We start from the raw sequence: 21,567 nt of genomic DNA, 5'->3' as shown, positions 1-21,567 counted from the left end.
CTGGGGAACTGCTGCGTGGTTCGTCCTATTGTTTCACCTGCAGAAAGCTACCAGGTAGCAGGAGGAAAATGGGCAAGGAGACAGAAGGGTCCCAAACAGGGCACGCGCTTCAGTGCCAGTGCCCTTCCTCCTCCTAGTAACACTTCCAAACACGCTCCTCCTATCTAGTGTATACTGCTCGGAGGTGCCCAGCCCCAGAGCTCCATCATGACTGATGTGGGAATCAGGGCAAAGCAGATAGGAAGCACTAAGGATAACTTTATCCTTAGTAGTTGGGTGGTCATTAGAAGTTACATCAACAAGATGTACCAGGAATTTGAAACTGGGCTTTGGGCAGGTCACCTGAACTTCAGCTATGAGATGCTCAATGAGAGAAAGCCACCACCTGCATCCCATTCCAAGTATCTGGTGAGAAAATGCCCTGAAAAAGAAATACAACAAATAATCCTAAAATTTATATGGAACCACAAAAGACCTTGAATAGCGAAAGCAGTCTTGAGAAAGAACAAAGCTGGAGGTGTCACAAACCCAGGTTTCAAGATATACTACGATGCTGTAGTAGTCACATATGGAACTGGCACAAAAACAGACACATAGATCCATGAAACCAGAGTAGAGAGCCCAGAAATAGACCCATATTTATATGGTCAGTTAAGCTACATACTATAACGGAGGCAAAAATACACGATGGAGAAAAGACAGTCTCTTAAATGGTGGTGGGAAAACTGGAACACTTTCTTATACCATATACCAAAAAAACTAAGAATGGATTAAAGACCTACATGTAAGACTTGAAAGCATAAAACTCCTAAAAGAAAACATGCTGTAATCTCTTGGACTTCAGCTTTAGCAACATATTTATGGATATGTGTCCTCAGCCAAATATGAACTCTTGGGACTACCCCAAAATAAAGCTTTTGCACAGCAAAGGAAACCATTAACAAACATACAGGCAAGCTACTGAATTCAAGAGGATATTTGCAAATGAAGTATCCAGTAAGGGTTACTATCCAAAATATATAAACTTTATGCACTTCACACCAAAAAACCCCCAATCCACATCCTGACCTGAATAGACATTTTTCTGAAGAACACATAGAGAGGGCCAACAGACACATGAAAAGGAGCTCAACGTCACTAATCATCAGGGAAATGCTAATCAAAACCACTAATCATCAGGGAAATGCTAATCAAAACCACAATGAGATACCACCTCACACCAGTCAAAATGGTTAATATCAGACAAGTAAATACTGGTGAGGATGTGAAGAAAAGGGAACCCTGGAGCACTGTTGGTAGGAATGTAAATTGGTATAACCACTCGAAAACAGTGGAGAGTTTCCTCAAAAAATAAGTACCACATAATACAGTATTTCCACTACTGGCTATTTACCCAAAGAAACAAAAAACACTAATTCAAAAAGATATGCACCCCTGTTTACGGCAGCATTATTTGTAATAGCCAAGATATGGAAGCAATCTAAGTGTCCATGGATAGAAGAATGGATAAAGATGTGTATATATGCACAATGGAATATTAACCACAAAAAAAGAAACAAGATCTTGTGTGACAACATAGATGTAGAAACAAGATCTTGTGTGACAACAGAGAGATGTGTTACATGGAATAATTCAGAGAAAGACAAATACCATGATTGCACTTCTATGTGGAATCTAAAAAAAGTGAACAGACTCATAAGTACAGAAAGCTGGTAATTGACAGAGGGGAAGAGGATGGGGGGATGGGTGAGACAGGTGAAGGTGGATTAAGAGGTACAAACTTTCAGTTATAAGTCAGGGGGCATGCCTGGCTGGCTCAGTAGAGCATGCAACTCTTGACCTTGGGGGTCATGAGTTCAAGCCCTACATTGGGCTTAGAGCTTACAAGTCACACAGATGGAAAAGTACAGCATAGGGAATATAGTCAATGATATTGTAATAACATTGTATATGACAGGTGGGGACTACACTTACCTGTGATGAGCACCGAGTAATGTACAGAATTGCTGAGTCACTGTGTTGCACACCTGAAACTAATAGAACACTATATGTCAACTATACTCCAATAAATTTTTAATGGGATTATAATAAATGAGTCTCTGTGTTATGTCTGTATTTTAAAAATGCAGGATCTTGAGCACCACTCAATCAGAATCAGCACTGTCCAGTGGAAATAATGTAACCTGTATGTACGTGTAAGTTTAAATTGTTAGTCTCATTAAAATGGTAAAAATAGGTACAATTTTTATATTCAAGATACCCAAAATATTATTTCAACATGGAATCAATATGCAAAAACATAAGATGGGGGTGCAGAGAGGGGCTGCAGAAGGGTCCTATATTGTATTCTTGCCCTGAGCCTCAAAAATACTGGGGAAGACTTGCCCCACACACATACCCTTATAATAAATCCTCCTCAAATTCACTCATTTTGGACGTGCCCTCAGTTTCTTGTTGAGACCCTGTGCAATGAAGAATCTTGAGTATAGACTGGAACAAACTGAGGGGTCTTAGGCCCAGACTCCTGGCCGTGGAAAAGAATGCGGTAATGGGAAAAGGTCCCAGCTGGGTGCCGGGGCAGCTGCGTCACCATCCCTACCCAGGAGGGTCTGGCAAGGCTGTGGTGGAAGAACTGTTGACGGCAGGCCACACACCCTGCAGGAGAATCCTGCTCAACTGCCTACACAGAGGAGGCTTCAAGAGTAAGAGCACAGTGAAGGCCAAAGGCTGAGTCCCAGAATAAGGAAGGCCGATGGGTCAGGCCTGGCTCCGTCTCTTCTCCGGGTGGCCTGCAAACACCAGTTGTGCAAATAGGGCATCTAACCTCTTAGATGGGGGGGGGGGGGGGGGGGGACTGACACAAATACAACCTTGCTCTACATCTTCCTGATAAGCAACTTAGGTTGAATTTGGTTTTTGAAGAACCACATCGTATTTTTCATACTACTTAATAGAGACCTGAAAACACCAGTTTGTAAGTCAACTGTTTGATAGGGGGGAGGGGACAGAAAGGAAGTAATTTAAATAGCACAGGTGTTACTGCTCTGATTAACTGGGAGATGGGATGTGCCAAATTCCTCAAGTCTCCGTTTCTGCTGCACACAGCTAGTCACTCAGCAAGAGCACCTCCTCTTTCGTACCTTACACATTTCTCACCACTGTTCATGGTATACATCACTGTCTACTGGGTGATGGACACAAAGGATTTCCAAGAGTAATTCCAGCTGTATGTCATTTTCCCCCTAAATGCTAACTCTAGAACCTAATCCGGGCTGTGTTGCATCATTCCAGAGAGAAAAGCCAAACATTTAATAGAGCCTTCTAATTTTCAACGTCTTTTTAATAGCTCATCTTAATCCAAAGACAATTTGAGACAAAGGGTCCCTGAACTGATTTGTCCTGAGGTCTTTTCTCTGTTAAAGAGTGGATGGGGCAGGGGGGAGCTTTGAGGGAAGTAGGTTTCATTTTGCTTTTTAGAGGAATATCACCTCTCACAAGGGATGTTGCAGTGTAAGAGACTGTCACCTCTCTGTTCCTGACTCCCTTCCCAGCTACCAACACTAGTGGCTCTACTCCTCCAAAATAATACCACAAATGAGCCACCTGGAATAGGGGTGCTGCCTGTGGTTTTGCTTAGGCATAAATACACTGGAAGTTACCCACCGGAGCATGACTACAGTGATGTTTGCTCTTCCATGAGGTTGTGCAAACACCGGCTATGGCCACAAACTTAGGAATGGCATACACGTCAATAGAAGGGATTGCACATTTCCCACAGAGGTACTTTTACCAACTCACAAAGATTGCAACACTAGCTTGTTTGAACGCAGGGGAAAAGCAGGGACAGAAATGATCAGCTTCCCCCACTGCTAGGTGTTGTGCACAGCAGAGAATGCATTTCACTGCAGCATGGTACCTGACCAGAAGAACTACAGAACATCAGTTGTTATTATACAGCAAGAAGTCTAGTGCAGACTGGCTTCGTTCTGGTTTTGAGACAGGCTGTGGGGAAAGGAAAGGACAAACAGCCAGTCTGCTGAGTGAAGAAGAAATGAAGGCAGTGAAAACCATGGAAAATGCCTGGGAATACCCACATAATAAAAAGTCTCCAAGGCCAGTCCATAAAGGTTGGCAGGGAGGCCCTGACAAGTCCAAGTTGGAAGGGATAACTGGACAGAGCCCAGGAAGGGTGCTCCTAGGTCATGTGAAACTGTCAGCACACAGCCTTCTGCAGCCCCAAGGCCCAAATCAGCCTGTCAGGAGCCACCTGCAATGACAGAGCCCAGATCATACCAAATGCAAAACTGAGTTACCCAGCACAAATCTAGGGCTGCTATAGGAGCATCCCTAACCAAGAATCCCCCCATGGGACCAGCTCTGATTCTCCTAGATCACTTTATCCTCCCCACTTCAGGTTTCTCATACTCAATGGAAAGTTAGTGTAGCGTAGAGCCATCAAAACCTGCCAGTGCACCTCACATTAAGGTGGTCCCTAGAGAGGATTATTAACGTTTTATGGAGCATGTACTGTGTGTGAGGCACTGAGGGGATGGCATGACCAAACTACCCTCTATGAGCCCATGGTGGGGGAGCAAGGTCAATACATAAAACAGGACACGTGGCAGATGTACACAGGGTGCTTGCTGAAAGGCACCCAGCCCAATAAGGTGGGCAGAATGGGGTGGGGTCATGTGCACCTCCAGGGCACAGAGCTGTCAGTGTGCTAAGGCAGGGAGGGTATGTGGTCAGTTTCGAAGGATTCCTTCACATGGCCATTTTAATACCAGTCATTTTGATAAGGCCTGGATACAAATTTTTTATCTTAGCCCCTTTCCCATTTCCAATTCATTCCTGCCTTGGCTATCTGGCATCATCCACTGGGCAGGGAACAAGAGCTGAACTGCCCCAGGGATGATTCCCAGATTTCTCTGACTTTTCTTTCTAATGGTGGGAGAGGAAAACTAAGCCAGGCACATCAGAGCCTCTGAGCAAAAGCTGAAAGGTGTAAGTCTTCTCAATCTGTGTCCCCGTGGCAGTGGAGGAAGCTAGGGTCCTGGTGCCCACACTGTTGTTTCCCTTTCTTAGGAGTCTAAGGTTCTGGAGCAGTGCAGGAAGGTGGCTAGTGCTGCACTGTGGCAAGAAATTTCAAGTGGGCTGCTTCCCCCAGCTTGGCACTAGGGGGCTCTGAAGCACAGTGCCTTCCCCTAAGGGGAAAGCTACACTCCTCTAAATCAAGACCAGGGAGGGGGTGGCCTCTGATGCAACCTGCTAAAATCCCCCATCATTCACACAGCACTGGGAACTCGGTCCTGCCACAAAGTTCAAAAGGGGTCGTCCGTGATCTCTGAGGCCCCCAAGAATCACATGCCAAGATGGGGTTGGGGTATTCTTACCTTGTCCTCTGCTCTCGGTCAACTTGAGGTACAGCTTTGCGTCCCATGTGAAAACCAGATCCTGAATGGCTGACTTGGGAAAACCAACCAAAAGAATGGTTTATTTATCCTGCGTGTCCACCTGGGCAAATGGAGGACCAACAGCCAGCGACAATGAGAGCTACGTTTTCTGGGCACTTACCACACACCCAGCTGTCCTCTAAATCCCGTGTGTGCAGATCTGCTTTGATCCTAAATCACAAGCCATGACAACGCAATCTGGAAGGTATGAAGAGATGGCCAGGGGAGGAGGACAAGCACTGGAGACTTCAGCCCAGGGCGCTCAGGTTGAAAAGCATTTCCAGCATACCTCCACTGGGGCAAGACCAGAGGAAGGGCACAGAGCCCATCAAGGAAAGGGAAGCTCTCTCAGCCTCTCCTTGTCCTGTATCACAGACGCATCAGTGAGTCTCGGGCTCTGGCCTAGCGTGTCAGAGGTGTCACTGTCGTTTCCTGCCAGGGACAGACTCATTCAGCATTGAGAGACACTTTTCAGTTTTAGTACTGCCTCTTTGGAGAGGAGCAGCTTGCCTACCGATAAGGGGCAGAACAGGCCAAGACAGATTCCAGTGTGGAAGCAGCTCCAGGGCCACCCACCCATCACCTCAGCCACAGGTGACCCTGGCTCCACCTGGCTCCAGTCCTGTCCCACTCTGCTTTGCTGACTGAGCCAAAGCCTACTCAACCTTTACAGCTCTCTCCTTCAGAGCCATGGAGGCCTTTACTCAATCACTTCCCCATCAGCCACTCTCTGGAGGTGACAGCAGTTACAAGGGTTTCTGGTGGGTGCCTGATTTTAAGACTAGTTTTTAGGTCCTCCACAGAGCTTTCTGGGGTCTGATACCTTCCAGCCGCACCCAGCATTACATGACCATAGACCTGAATGTATCCTCACTGACTTAGTAACGATTAGTTATGCCTAGACAAGCGGTGAGAACATTCTAGATAATACCTTCTCCAACAGGAGATACAGTGGGTGGGTGTTGGGTAGAACAAATTCAAAATAAGCGTTCAAGTGTTGCAAAAATGTAAGTTCATAATGTTAAGTGAAGGTGGTCTCTTTTCCGTGGCAGAAAAACAATTTTCTCTCCCTGCTTCTCCTAACTAAAAAAACCTTAAACTCTTAACGATTCAATTCACAACATAATTCTCTAATATTACCTCAAAAAGGGAAGAAAAGAAATCTGCAAAACTCAGGTCCCATTTAAGATGCATGTTTTTATTGAAGTTAAAAAAAAAAATTCATAACCAGACAGAAAGAGTAAAGTAGACAAGAATGTTATAATCTGACTATATAATATTCTCTCATTCTTGATGGATCACTAAAATATAACAAAGGATTTTTCTCTATACTAATTTTAAGGTTGTCCAGTTAAACCATTATTTGGTATCTTCAACAGGTTAACCTCTTAACTATTTAGAGTTTCTTCTCAGAAACGTTCATATATTATACAGGAAACATTCATAGTTTATTTGGGAAACATTCATATTTTATACAGGATGTACAAATTTAAGATGAGACCAAAAAAAAAAAAAAAACAAAAAACAAAACAAAACAAAAACCCACACAATTGTAGCCGCAACACTATCCTAGCTGCATTGTGGGGATTCTCTTCAGTCAGCTATCCGCGCTATACAACTGGATTTAATAGTGTTATTTACAGAGGGGTCAAAAGCACTCATCTAAGGTAAAGGCGCTCGGGTTTAATGTGCACTTTCACAGCCCTATGAAAACACAACCATTATATACACTGTAAACACCACAGGGCATGAAATCCATCTCCAACCACAAACCTCAATCTCACAGATCAAGCATACAAGGGCTAAGGTAAGGTGCCTGACTTTTCCTTTGTAAGCATACTTTTCATCCGAGAGTGCTGCTATTCTTTCCAGAGGACACTATTCACTTATTTCAAATATGGTGCCAGTGCTTGAAAACATTTCTGGAACCCCTTTTTGGGGATCGCCTGCATAGTCTGCAATGAACTCTTCTGAATGTCCTTGATGGTGGCAAGTCTTCGTCGTTTGAGGATGGATTTGATTTGGGAGAATAGGCATAGTTATTCACAGCCAAGTGAATCAAACTGTGGGATACCACCCTGGACCAAATGGGAGGTGCCACTATAAAACAATGAGACCGATTTCCTTGTACAGCTCGTAAAGCAAGAGTTTAAAAATTGCCTGAGCAATGGCAGTCCTGATGGAATACGTACGGATTCGCCTACAGTGACGGCTCTGAGAGGCAACACTCACTCGCATGGTAGCTCTACAGCTCTAGGTGGGGTTCTGCAATCCTAGAAAACCAGTCCTTCTGTCGCCTCTCATGTAGACTTCAGTATTCCTCTTCAGTTTCAGTCCCCTTCGCTTTCTTATGGATTGCCCGATTAAAGCTGTGGCACGCAGGGACCCAGTGATTGTCATGAAGCCCCAGCTTACAGCCAGGGAAGGCTTTCTGAGACCGGTGGCAGCACATCCAGTATCCTGGCCCGTAGGGCAATGCCTGGCAATAGGGCTTGGGGTGCCACCGGCACAGGGACACATCCCCTTTCACGTATTTTTTCTTGCACTGCTTGCAAGGGTCCTCTCTGTATCGTGGATCTCGCACCCAGCGGGAATCTGCTGGCCTGATATTGTAGTATTCAATGATAAACTTGAAATAGCAGCAGGTACACTTAAGAGCCACTAAGCTCTTGGTGGGAAGTAACCTGAAGATTTTCACCATGAGGTGGTGGGGCAGAAAAGCCATGTACTGCTGAGGCTCCAAAAGCTGCTGGATTTTAAACCTGGTCTCCAGAAAGTCATGAGACACTTGCTTCTTCCAACTGGATGCCTCAAGCACCGGTAATGTACTTTCCACAGGAGAGGCTGGCAGGACAAATGAATCAGCTGAAACACTTTTTTCCTCAGTGGTACTGTCACCCTCAGCAGCATCCTGAAGGTGGCCGGCAACAGAAGACTCCCTTGTGCTTTCATTCAACTGGGAACAGTCTGACTGGTGCTGACCAGGTGGCAAAAAAAACAACATCCCTGGAAGTGGGTCTTCACAGGGCTTTAAACTAGAAGGCTGGCCTTGCTCTACCTTGGACACAGTGATACTAATGCACAAAGATTCCTTTCTTCTCTGATCAGGATTTTGGCTAGTAAGCGGCACGAGCTCTCTACTCAGACAATCAACAGCATCTGTGGGCAATTCAATGGCTTGAGGGCAGGTGCCAACAGGAAAAGATGACCCAACAAGTTCTTCTGTCATCTCCACATCATATTTATTGCCATTTTTCAGGGCAGTTTGCTGATCTGGCTCAAATTCTGCACTGTCCATGAGGAAATTCACACTCGCTGGCAACGACGGACAGCCCCGAGGAGCACCGTCCCAGGACTCATCCCCCTTGGGAGAACAATGGTCAGCTCTTGAGGGGCCACAGTCCACAGATACAGACCCCACAGGATTCACCTGAGTGTCTGGTGCCTCCAAGGCCCCTTTGTTTGTTTTGCCTTCATTAGCCCGAGTGCCATTTGCAAGCAACACGCGGCCCACATTTCGACGGAAGCTGTTATTCCTCGAGAGGCTCCCAGGCTCACGCTGGCTCTGCCGCTTCAGGCACTCAGACTCCAGCCTGGCTACCATGTCAAGGACACGGACTGGCTCGCTCTGTGGTTCACCAACCTCAGAATTTCCCCTTTCCGTGGATTCTTCACAAGCTCCTGGGGCAGAAAAGGGCTCGGAGGCTGGGGGCACACTTCTGGATTGCCCAGGAAACTTCACCACAGCAGGTGAGTTAGTGCAGTTTTTCGTACATGTAGCTAGCAGGGCACTGGCTCTTTGCTCGAGGAAGGCAACCATCTGTATGACTGACAGAGGCCTCCCGGCATAGACGCCATCCCCACTGTCACTCACATAATGCACAGAACAGTGCTCAATGCCACACGCAAAGGGCTCAGGCTGGTAGCACCTGCTGTTGACTTCCCTCATCCTTTCCAACTGTATCTTGGCTTTTTTAAGATCTCCTGATTTTTTCCTTCTTTTAGTAGCTCTCCCATCAATATCCCAGGAGCTTTTTATTTTCATAGATCCTATCCTATTGCTACACTGGTGGGCTGCAAAGAATGCAATTTTCTCCTTGGTATTTCCCGGTTTCACAACAGCCCAGATATCAAGCGGCCCTTCCCCTTCTTCACCCTGGTGGATTGTTGCAGACGGTGCATTCTTCTTGGTTTTAACATTCAAGCTGCTCTCTATCGGACTCTTCCCACTCATACTGCACAGAACATTTGGAGAAAGAATCCCAAGAGGCTTTCGAGATGATGCTTTACCAAGAGAGGGTGAAGGAAAGACACTTGGTTTCATGTAGCTAGCTTTGCATTTTTCATCATTTATAGCTTCGTGGTGGCTCATAGGAGTTCTCAAAGTTTCCTTGCTGATTTCCAGAGGTCGCTCTTTCTTCTGGAGTTTCCAGTATGGCTTTAGGTGCATAACAGAGGCTCTACAGGAAAGAAAGACATATTTGATTAAGGTGGTAATTTTGTTTTTAGAAAAGTTTTTTAACATACACTCAGATGGTTCTAGCAAGTAACAGAAACACTGTGTCAGTTCATTAAATCTTAACCGTACCAACTCTTATTTCAGCTAGTTTTTAATGTGACATCAAGACTAACAAGAGCAAAACAACCACTTTCCATGGTATATAGGCCAGAAGATAAACTGGAGAATTTCAGACTGAATAGACAGTGAATTTCAGAAGCTGACATTAGTTAACATTCTATATGTGAAATTAGTCCTTTAAATGTATTTTTTTAATGTAAAGTACTGAAGACTTCCAAGTATAAGGCACAGTATAAAAGGAAAGGATAAAGAACAGTCCAGAATCTCCAGTAGACTGATATGATTTCTAAGTCACCACAGCTTTTTATTGGTTGCAAACCAGTCTATCAAAATGTTGTACCTGCTTTCTAAGCTGGTCCCATACTGTTGAATACTTATAGATGTTTATAATTTTTCACTTGTTTGCTTATGTACTTTGCCCATCTACTAGTCCTGACTTTCTAAATAATCTATTTGTATAAGCTCTTAACTGTTAATTTTCTCCACATACCTTAAATCAAACACAGAACACATAATCCTTATTAAGTCTAAAAACCATTTTGAACTACTGCAGAAAAAACAATGCCTTGTTTTGTCCCCTGACCAGGGCTGGAGATGGGAGCCATCTTAGAAAGAGGATTACATGCAGAGATCTGTGTTCTAGTCGTTGCTATATCATTAACTAGCTAAACATGGTGAGTGTACCTCAGAAAAGTCACTTCCTCTCTGGGTCTGACTTGAAATGTTAACTGAGGAGTTGGAATACTAAATTATCTAATGATCTCATCAATTTTACAACAAAATATCCACTGTTACACAGAACACTGTGTATTGAGAAAAAGTGTTTTGTAGGGATGCCTGGTCTCCTACAAAATAAACCTACAAACTAAAATAAACGTCTGCAGTCACAGGTTGGTGGTACGAGCCCCTCACGGCTAGGCAAATAGAGTTTCCCCACTCTTAATCGTGGGGACACCAGTCTAAGACACACATAGTTTGGCAACTCAACATATACCTTTATCATTTACCTTAAAACATTTAGTGCCTGCAATGTGTCAGCCTCTATGATAACTGCTTTCAGATACTACTTCTAATTGTCAAGGATGAAAAGTGATCATCCAGAACAAATTCACCTTTCAACTCTTAATTCCTTGAGTCTCGGCTCAGCTAAAAGAAGAAACAGGAATATGAATATCTTCTAGCTAAGTAAAGAGAAGTCTTGCATTTAAGACAAAGTACCTTTTCAAAATTATCCTGAAATAGACCAGATTGGTTTCTTGACTATCTTTGGCAATTTCTATCCTAAATCTGTGATGTGCCCCCTTCCTGCATTACAGCATTTTTAATAGCTTTCTATCATTATATTGTATAATTTAGTCTTATAAACAGACCCACCCAGAATTCTTCAAAACAAGATGAATACATATGAATAAAATAGATAAATGAATAAATGACAAATGAATAAAAAGAGGTATATCTAGTGCTAACTTGGTCAACAATTTTCTGGTTTTTCAAATTCCCTTCAGTCCTTCTAAGTGAAGGGAGAGAAATGGAGGTTGCTGAAAAATCCAATAAATTCTCACATAATCATCTCATTACAGAGTGTGAATAAATTTAAACTTCAGCAATGTGTGTGCCATTCTGCATTGCACAATATGTTCTCTTCGCCTTCCTCCCACACACATTATTTTAGGTGCTATTATTGATAGACAGGGACATTAAGAAGAAACTAAATGTAGTTACAGAAGGCTTTTGTTTGCACTTATTAACCTATAAAATCAACTCAAGCGACACACTGCTAATAGGGCTTTAGCAGGACTAAAATAGGAGATGATCCCAGGGAATAGAAGTGAGGAAAGGTACAATCAAGGAAGGAGAAAAGCCATTCGACATCATCAGGGTGACTGCTGGAGGGTAGCGGACAAGTCTGTGGGACCCCTGGAGGAAGCACAATGATGAGGCATGGGCTCTTGTCCCCTAATTAAAGGTGGCCCAGGATATTAACCAACCTCCTTCCTTTGCTGGGTTTGAATGTCCTGAGGCAGAAAACAGAAGAGTGGTGGCAAGAGTAGTAAGTTCAAGTGAGAAACTACGGAAATCTGAATTTGCGTTGAAATCAGTGGTAGACCACGAGGATATGATGCAGGGCACCAGGAGCTCTCCCCCAAAAACCCGAAAGGCAGAAACTTTACATCTCCAACAGATTACACCAGATGGTGGCGCTTCCCCCCCCACCCCCCAAACACAGGCACTGTGGAAAGATTCAGCCAGGTTTCCATGGTTGCCAATCTCTTCATCACAATTGTACTTTGAAGTTCACCATAAGAAAGTCTTGCTCTCTTGCAATTAAATAAAATGCTGGGCTATAGCACCTACCTACACGAGTGTTCCATAGACATTCAGAAATATCCTTGTAAAAAATTAAGATCCCTGGGTACAATGAATCAGAATTTCTGGGAATAGATCCAGAATTTCTGAGATCTGTTTTCAACCTTTAGATTTAATTTGGAAGGGATTAAAGGTCATGTGTTAGATCCGATGTACGAGTATCAGTGGGGTCCCAGATTTGGGCTGGGGTGCTGGGACACCAAGAGGGGTGAAGTGGACCTGCCCAAAAAAGCCTTGCAGACAGTCCACACTGAAGCATCTATCTGAACAGCTGGGTAAAGACAGAACCATTTTGTTGTTATTCCATTTAAAGCACAAAACAGGCCAATGGTCTTTTATTGCCAAATTTCCCCTAGAACTCAAACTCCTCAGTTTCTTTGACAATACTTTTTCCCAGCTCTTTTCTCTTCTTCCCCAGCCTTTTAAGTCCATGTTCCTCAGAGTTCCTTGTTTTTCTAGACCGTTATTAATCTTAGGCTATACATCTAAGTGCTGTCTTATAGTTCTAACAACCACATACTGATGACTCTCCAGTGGCATGCTCTCCCAAACTTCATATCCTATTGCCTGCTTAGTAGATATATCTGGATGTCAAAAAGAATCTAAAAAATCAAAACAACTAGTTAATGAAAGCAGCAAGTACCTAGCCAACCAAGCCAGAAAGTTGAGTCACTTAAAGATTCCTCCTCCCTGACCCCCATATCCAATCACCAAGTCTCTAAAATGCTCTTCTCTTTATCTCTGGCACAACTGCCCTACTTTCAGCAGCCATCTGATCTCTGCTCCACTACGGGTACATATAGGAAAGCCTAACCTCTTTATCAATGGAATGCAAGGTAGAGCCCACCCAGCCAAGTTATCAGCTTCATTCCTGCTTTGCCCTACCATACTTCACACTTTGGAAGCTTATGCACAGAACCATTACTACTGGACCAGATAGACAGAAGGCCAATCACATCACTTAAGATGCAAATTTTAAAGCAGCCAGAATCCCAAAACCTACATAACAGCTTCTAATTTTTTTTTTCACACTAACCACCACCCATTTCCTACTATCCATTTATCATCAGAAATTTACTAAACACTCTGGGCTGGATATTACCAGTGCAATTATGAATAAGACATAGTCACTGCCCTTACAGAGACAGAGAAGTCAATAAACAATTACAATGGAATATGATGTGTGTTTATAAAGATAGTATGGGTGCTGAGAGAATCTAAGCAGGGGGACAACATACAGAAGGAAGGGGTGTATGAAGGGACATAAGGGAACCACAAGCACCAAGCTCAGTCTTGAGGGTGTAGAAATAGGTCAGAGAAGCCCTGACCTTCTAAGCTAAGCCCTAAAGGAAGATACACAAGTCCTAAGAGGTTCAAAAGTAGATGATGCTTTTGGGAAACTGAGGTAGGTTAAGAATAATCAGTCTAGCTAAGGTGCTGGGAGTGGAGAGACAACAGGTAAATTAATTAATAAGCAACAACAGACAGGAACTTTAGCTGCTGATTATAAATGGAGGTTGAGGGACAGGTGTCAAGGATGGGTCCTCATCTTATGGTTTCATCAACTGGATGAACAGTGGTACCTTACAGTGAGATGGTGAAAAAAGGTGGCTAAGCAGATTTGGAGCAGGGAAGAGAGACAGTTGGGTTTTAAAAAAGTGTTGCCTGTAAAACAGATATCTAGTAGGCAGACTGACACAGGTATGGTCAAGAAAAATAGGAGGAAAGGAACAAGGCAGTTGCCACAGAACCATTTCAATGAGAAAAACATTTTCTGGATGGAGATTACAGATGTCATTTTCCAAAATTTCACAATGAACATATATTACATATATTACTATTATAAACAGGAAGAATGTTCATAAAAGAACAGTCACTTTTAGACCCTATGGCAAGGTCAATGAATAACTGTGTCCAGTTAGCAATGGAGATCCTTGGTGACTCTGTTGTAAGAACTACAGTGGGTGAGTAGGGCAGAACCAGAAGTTCATGGTGAAGGAGTAACTGGAAGGTGACAAAGTGAACCTTAGCAACTCCTTCACAAAGCATGGCTGTGATAAAGTCTTTGTACATACCTGCCACCTTAATCCTTTCCAGGAAGAAAGTGACATATAACAATGAATCAATTAAAACTTGCACAACTTTCCTCCAAACAAAAGCCAAAATTCTGTTTTCAAATAATTCCAGTATTCCTTTTAGACTCTAACTTCTGTTTTCAGCTCAAACAAAGCTGGAAAAACCCTCACCTTTAAACACAGTGTACAATCCCAAAATAGAGCCATGGAAGAGAATTTAACTTTGTTTAGAAAAAAAAAAGTGCTTGGATAAATCCCAAAGTTGAAAGACTCATAGTAACTAACTCTAGACTATGGAGGAGTGAATTTGATCAATGAGGAATCAAATGGCAATATGGGGTCAGAATAGAGGAAAAGGATGAGATTTCTCTTTGTGCTAATAATAGGCTTAGTGCTAATAGGAGGCCTAAAATCAAAGACAGATGCTTGTTTTTTAACTTGTCACTCAGTGTATGGCATTGCCTATCGAAACAGACTAGGAAATAAGTCATTTCCTAAGTTTCTTTCTGCTATGTTAAAGGTACAGGAATGCACTCCAAAAAGGAGTCCACTTAAAAAAAAATTTTTTTAACTTTTATTTATTTTTGAGAGAGAGACAGAGGGTGAGTGGTGGAGGGGCAGAGAGAAAAGAAGACACAGAATTCGAAGCAGGCTCCAGGCTTTGAGCTGTCAGCATAGAGCCCGATGTGGGGCTAGAACCCACAAGCTGTGAGATCATGACCTGAGCCGAAGTCGGACGCTTAACTGACTGAGCCACCCTGGCACCCCAGGAGTCCACTTTTATTAGAATAGTTAAAAGCTCTTCTTCCTTTACAAAAGGCCAGAGGAATTAAAATAGACTAATCCTTGAAAGACCATTCCCATGATACCTTTAGAGGAGTTCAAGTATACAGTAAATAAATTCACTGTTTCTTTAAGAATGTAAAAGCTTAGGCTTAGGTCTTTATCTCCCGGCTGGTGGGCTGGTGGGTTTGAGCCTCTCATCAGGCTCAGTGCTGACAGCTCAGAGACTGGAGCCTGCTTCAGATTCTGTGCCTCCCTCTCTCTATGCCCCTCCCCTACGCGCGCACGCGTGCGTGCTTGTGTGTGTGTGTGTGTGTGTGTGTGTGTGTGTGTGTGTGCGCGCGCGCGCGTGCGCTCTCAAAAATTTTAAAAAAAAATTTTTTTAATCAAAAAAAAAAAAAGAATGTAAAAGCTTCCGGAGAACATCTTAAAACCACCTTCTTCACTGAACCATTACAGAAATGACTAGCAACTCCAGCAAAGTATTACATGTATATATAATGAAGTCTTTGTTTTTTCCAAATGAAATAATGGAGCTATAATGACTTTTGAAGCCCCACAGTGAGATAGTGGTAGCATTAGGATGAGAATTAGGTTAAGAGTCTCCTGGATCTGCACTTTCCTTGTTCAAAGCAAACAAAAATAAAAAACCTAGGCCCAGAGGTGCCTGGCTGGCTCAGTCTATAGAGCATGCAACTCTTGATCTTGGGGTTGTGAGTTCGAGCCCCACACTGAGCATAGAGACTACTTAATAAAAACATATTTTTTTTAATGATAAAGTGTGCCTAGCATTAAAAAAACACACACACTTGGGGCACTTGGGTGGCTCAGTCGGTTAAGCATATGACTTCGGCTCAGGTCATTATATCTCATTCATGGTTTGTGAGTTCGAGCCCCGCGTCAGGCTCTGTGCTGACAGCTCAAAGCCTGGAGACTGCTTCAGATTCTGTGTCTCCCTATCTCTCTGCCTCTCTTTCTCTCAAAAATAAATAAGTATTTTTTTTTTTTAAAACACACACACACAGGCCCAATTATGACACATATGAGATTAAATAATTCTGACAGCATCTATTCAAAGAGATTTTTCTCTCTCAAACTAGGTCAGTTTTTCTTCAGTGCCACATAAAACCTCTACACATAACTGTGATGAATTAAAGCAGACACACCACATCACATACAAAGCCATACGAATCTATAAGTATGTAGAAACTACTTCCATGGCTGTTAAAGTAGAAAAAGTGCCAAGACTAGGAGGGTGTGAATACACGTGGAGGCAGAAGATAGTACTTCCCTTCATAATCCTCTAAGCACTGACAGAATGCATCCAACTCCCACTGAACGCCTTAACCAAAATATAAATAAATAAATAAATAAATAAATAAATAAATAAATAAATAAATAAAAATAAACTAAACAAACTGTACATCAGAAAAGACAGTAGTTCTCAAACTGGGCTCCAAAATATTGGGGGAGGGAGTTCACTTCTTTCTTTCAAGGAACATTCTCTAAAGCCATTTCATGGGACCTTGAACCTTTGCCTCAGGAGGGCTGGATTGTTAATTGCACACAACTTAATGGAAAAATCCTTTACTGTCTGTTAAAAGATACTGAGTAATACAGAGACTAGTCTTTGGAAGCACATGCATAGTTTTCCAGAATTTGCTGCTCACGGCTTTCATCATTCTTAGAATTCACAATCTTATTTAAATACAGCACATAGGGGCGCCTGGGTGGCGCAGTCGGTTGAGCGTCCAACTTCAGCCAGGTCACGATCTCGCGGTCCGTGAGTTCGAGCCCTGCGTCAGGCTCTGGGCTGATGGCTCAGAGCCTGGAGCCTGTTTCCGATTCTGTGTCTCCCTCTCTCTCTGCCCCTCCCCCGTTCATGCTCTGTCTCTCTCTCTGTCCCAAAAAAAATAAATAAAAAACGTTGAAAAAAAAAATTAAAAAAAAAAAAATACAGCACATAGGGGCGCCTGGGTGGCTCAGTCAGTTGGGTGTCCAACTTCAGCTCAGGTCATGATTCACGGTCCGTGAGTTCGAGCCCCACGTCGGGCTCTGTGCTGACAGCTCAGAGCCTGGAGCCTGTTTCGGATTCTGTGTCTCCCTCTCTCTCTGACCTTCCCCCCATTCATGCTCTGTCTCTCTCTGTCTCAAAAATGAATAAATGTTAAATAAATAAATGAATGAATGAATGAATAAATAAATAAATACAGCACACAGCTCCATCATGATTATCTAATATAGATTCTATACCATGATTAAAGACCAAACAAAGCTAACTTCCCCAAAATAAAAGTTTATGATAAATTTGATGGGCCAATAAAGTATCTAAAACATACTGAAAGGAGTATTACAAGTTGGGAAGGGTAGCCACTACTTTGCTTTTCCATTATGGTCACAACTGAAGCAACACCTAACAGTTTTACAGTGTACTGCAAAATACTGAATTAGTCATTAATTTACATGGATCCTCTACCCCCTCTTTTCTTGGACTAGGTAGGAAGGGGGACAGGAGGCTAAAGGAAAGAACACTTGCTCAGTCTATTTTGAATTATTAAATAACAGTTGGGGATACAGACAAACTGAAGTATTATGTTTTGTTAAACTTACCATGTTTAAATTAATCCAGTCAACAATGGTTTACAAAGTATTTTCCTATTGTTCCTGTGACATAATGCTAAACACTCACATAACTCTGGCGTATCACAATTTATTGCTACCTAAAACTGATGAGAAATCTACAGTTTTGTAGTTCCCATGAGAAAGAATATCAAAATCCAGCGAAACACACTTAAAAAGTTTAGTCCCCCCAAAATCATTGATATATATTGAAAAGTACATTGAGCATTACCAAGAAAATTTCGCCTCTATAAATTTCAGATACTCAGCATTCCTGTTAAAACCCTCTTGCTTATTTTTCCTATTCTAATATTTCTTAAAGAAAACAAAGGAAAAGAAAATTTCTATCCTCTCGCATAGCAAAATGTCATTCCTTGAGTAAGCTTTTTTTTTTCACTTTGAAACCAGGCATTCTTCCATATATAAATGTAACATATTTTTAAAAGTTTATTTATTTATTTTGAGAGAGAGAGAGCACAGGTGTGAGGGGGTACAGAGAGAAAGGAAGAGAGAGAATCCCAATCCCCACTGACAAGGCAGAGCCTAATGCAGGGCTCGAACTCACAAACCAGGAGATCATTAGCCAAGCCAAAACCAAGAATTGGACTCTTACCCAAATGAGCCACCCAGGCACCCCATAAACTTAACATATTTTTTTAATGTTTCCTTATTTATTTTGAGAGAAACAGAAAGAGAGCACGTGTGCAAGCAGGGGAGGGACAGAGGGGAGTGGGGACAGTGGATCTGAAGTGGGCTCTGTGCTGATGGCAGAGAGCCTTACGCAGGGGTTGAACTCACTAACTGTGAGATCATGACCTGAGCCAAAGTTCAATGATTAACCACCTGAGCCATCCAGGCGCCCCAATTTAACATTATTTTTAAGGCAATATTTTCTTTAAGAGTAATGCAGTACTTTCAAAGAACTGATCAGAGCTTTAACATATAACCTCTTTGACCAAATGTAACTGGAACATAAAAATGTCATCTTTCCTAGGGAATAAATTGTTAAACATTCTAAGGCCAAGGTCAGCCACAAACACAGCTCAAATATCCATTAGGTACCAAATAATGTTTGATATGAAAAATCAGAGAACAGGGGCATCTGGGTGGCTCAGTTGGTTAAGCAGCTGACTCATGATTTTGGCTCATGTCATGATCTCATGGTTTGTGAGTTCAAGCTCCACAGTGGGCTTTGCACTGAGTATAGAGCCTGCTTCAGATCCTGTCTCCCTCTCTCTGCCCTCCGCCACTTGCTCACTCTCTCAAAAATAAATGTTAAAAAAAAAAAAAAAAAAGAACTAATGTAAAAAAATAAAAGAAAAATCAGAGAATAGCATGAAATTCTGAGTGTAAATACAATACCACACTGCACATCTGCCGTGCATGGGGCCTCAATCTTGAGCAAAGTACCAGCTAGCTGGGCACAGGCTGGCCCATTATAGGTACCTGAATTTAAAATAGGTTATTCCTCACAGGAAAGAAGAAAGAGGCAAAAAAGTAAAAATTCAGAGTAACAAATATTAATGCACCAAGCAAAAACAGCTTGCTTGCTGTATCAATGCAGACAAAAGATCTGGCAAATGAAGACTTTGGTCAGCAACCCTGGGTAGGGGTGGAAGGGGTAGGGAAATTACTTCAGAAATAGGACCCAGGGTATTTACCAAAGAAATAAAGCCTAAGCCACAGTCCCGTGCCCAGCTGTTTAGTAATTACTCTTCCTTCTATCACATATCCCCTAGGATCTGTTGAACCAAGACTGAGGTAGCAATCTATGCAATGGCTGTTCAAAGTATTCTTTAAGAATTACCACTTATAAAGAAATGAGGCTTATTGTCAATCGAAACCGGAGAGGTTGCTGTTCTGGAGCCTGTTTTTTGAGTTTACCAAAGCCAATTCAAATCTTGGGAGTTAAGGGGTGCCTGGGTGGCTCAGTCAGTTAAGTGTTCAATGCTTGGTTTCAGCTCAAGTCATGATCTCACGGTTCACGAGTTTGAGCCCCACATGGGGCTTTGTGCTGACAGTGAGGAGCCTGTTTGAATTCTGCCCCTCCCCTGCTTGCTCTATTAAAATAAATAAGTAAACTTTAAGAAAGTAAAAATAAATAAATCTTGGGAGTTAAAACAGTATTTCCAGAGTGCCTGAGTGGCTCAGTCACTTAAGCGTCCAACTTCGGCTCAGGTCATGATCTCATAGTTCATGAGTTCGAGCCCCACATTGGGTTCTATGCTGACAGCTCAGAGCCTGGAGCCTGCTTCAGATTCTGTGTCTCCCTCTGTTCCCTTCCCTGCTCATGCTCTCTCTTGCTCTCTCAAAAATAAATATTTAAAATTTTTTAAAAGAAAATGAGTATTTCCAAGGAGTAAATGTGAGAAATCTATATTACCAAAAAAACCCCTCAATCATTAGGCACCAAGGAGCCCAAATTGTCATATTACTGGAGAAAAATCACAAACCAGGGCTTATGTACTTGTCTTAAATCTCATATAAAACTTCCTTGAGTACAGAGGGTATGTCTTCACTATTCTGCAGAATTTGACTAACCCATGGCCATCCCATTCTGCAGAATTTGACTAACCCTGGAATTCCTAAAGCCAAACAGGAAAGACAATGGTATACAAACAAGGTATAGAGACCTCTCACTTACAGGGTAAACTATGGGCCTTCAGAACCAGCTTTACATAAATGCAGAATTTAACAAGTCGGAGGTTAAAAGAGCTCTTATATGTAAGTCCTATCTTCTGAAATTCCTAGATGTATGTATTTACTTAACATGGTTGTAATCATATTATATATACAATGTTATGCTTTTTATCAGAAGTACTGTCCATGTTATTACATGGTCTTGAAACCCATCAAAACTGTTAATGTATAAGTGCCAGAATTTAATAAATATTCCCTCCAATCCTGGAGGTTCTAATGCAACTTTCATGCATGCATTCTCTTATGTATTTAAAGGTATGTCCTTAGAAGATTCCCAGAAGTGGAATTTCTGAGTCAGAGTTTGAGTATTTTTATGACTGGGTACATCTTGCTCAATCACTCCCCAAGTAGTGCTAATTTACCCTGGCACTACCAAGAAAATCATGCCAGTTTTATGGGAAAAGTTGTGTTGTTTAAAGGGAAAGAAAGCAAGCAACGTAGACCTAGAGATAAAAAATAACAAAGAAGTAAGCAGAGAATAATCTGTTTTCACTTCTAGAATAATAATAGCTCTAAAATGTTTACTATGTGCTAGGCACTGTTCAAAGCTCACAACCACCCCACCCCCAAAAAACCTAAGTGCATATTCTTACTAACCCTAATTGCAGGTGAAAAAACCAAAGCAGAGGGAGGTTAAAAAAACTTGCCAAGATCACGCAAGCAAGCACATCAAGAAGCCTGGGTGTGCACAGTCAGGAATCAGAGGCTATCCTCTTACCTAGCACATTATGAAAAGAGGGAGCACAGATGAGGAACACATGGATGAAGACTTCATCAGTAAGCTTAATCTCATTGTCATAAATAAAGACTGAGAAGTCTAACTGTGACAGGAAACAGAATTTGGGTTAAATTTTGGATGTTGAGTTTGATAACCAACTTAAAATTAATCTGTTCATTTATTAAATACTTAACTTCCCTTTCAGTGTCAGACTAGACCCTGAGACTTCAGCATGAACAAAACTAACAATTCGTGAACGCATGGCAAACCTAA

The 21,567-nt window shown here is 42.3% G+C and overlaps 1 protein-coding gene across 10 annotated transcripts in view; it reads right to left on the bottom strand.

The window, feature by feature from the left end:
- Window positions 1-6,630: 6,630 nt before the first annotated feature.
- FBXO34 (F-box protein 34) overlaps window positions 6,631-21,567 on the bottom strand; it is an 88,431-nt gene continuing 73,494 nt past the window's right edge. For all 10 annotated transcript variants that reach the window (XM_042989758.1, XM_042989762.1, XM_042989760.1 and 7 more), the window contains one exon: window positions 6,631-9,913. In XM_042989758.1, the coding sequence (XP_042845692.1) occupies window positions 7,765-9,913 (2,149 nt within the window). In that variant the 3' untranslated portion in view covers window positions 6,631-7,764. The remainder of the gene's footprint in view (window positions 9,914-21,567) is intronic.

The sequence above is a fragment of the Panthera tigris genome, chromosome B3, assembly GCF_018350195.1.
Source record: "Panthera tigris isolate Pti1 chromosome B3, P.tigris_Pti1_mat1.1, whole genome shotgun sequence".
NCBI classification, from domain to species: domain Eukaryota; kingdom Metazoa; phylum Chordata; class Mammalia; order Carnivora; family Felidae; genus Panthera; species Panthera tigris.
This window is presented reverse-complemented; position numbering and strand designations above follow the sequence as displayed.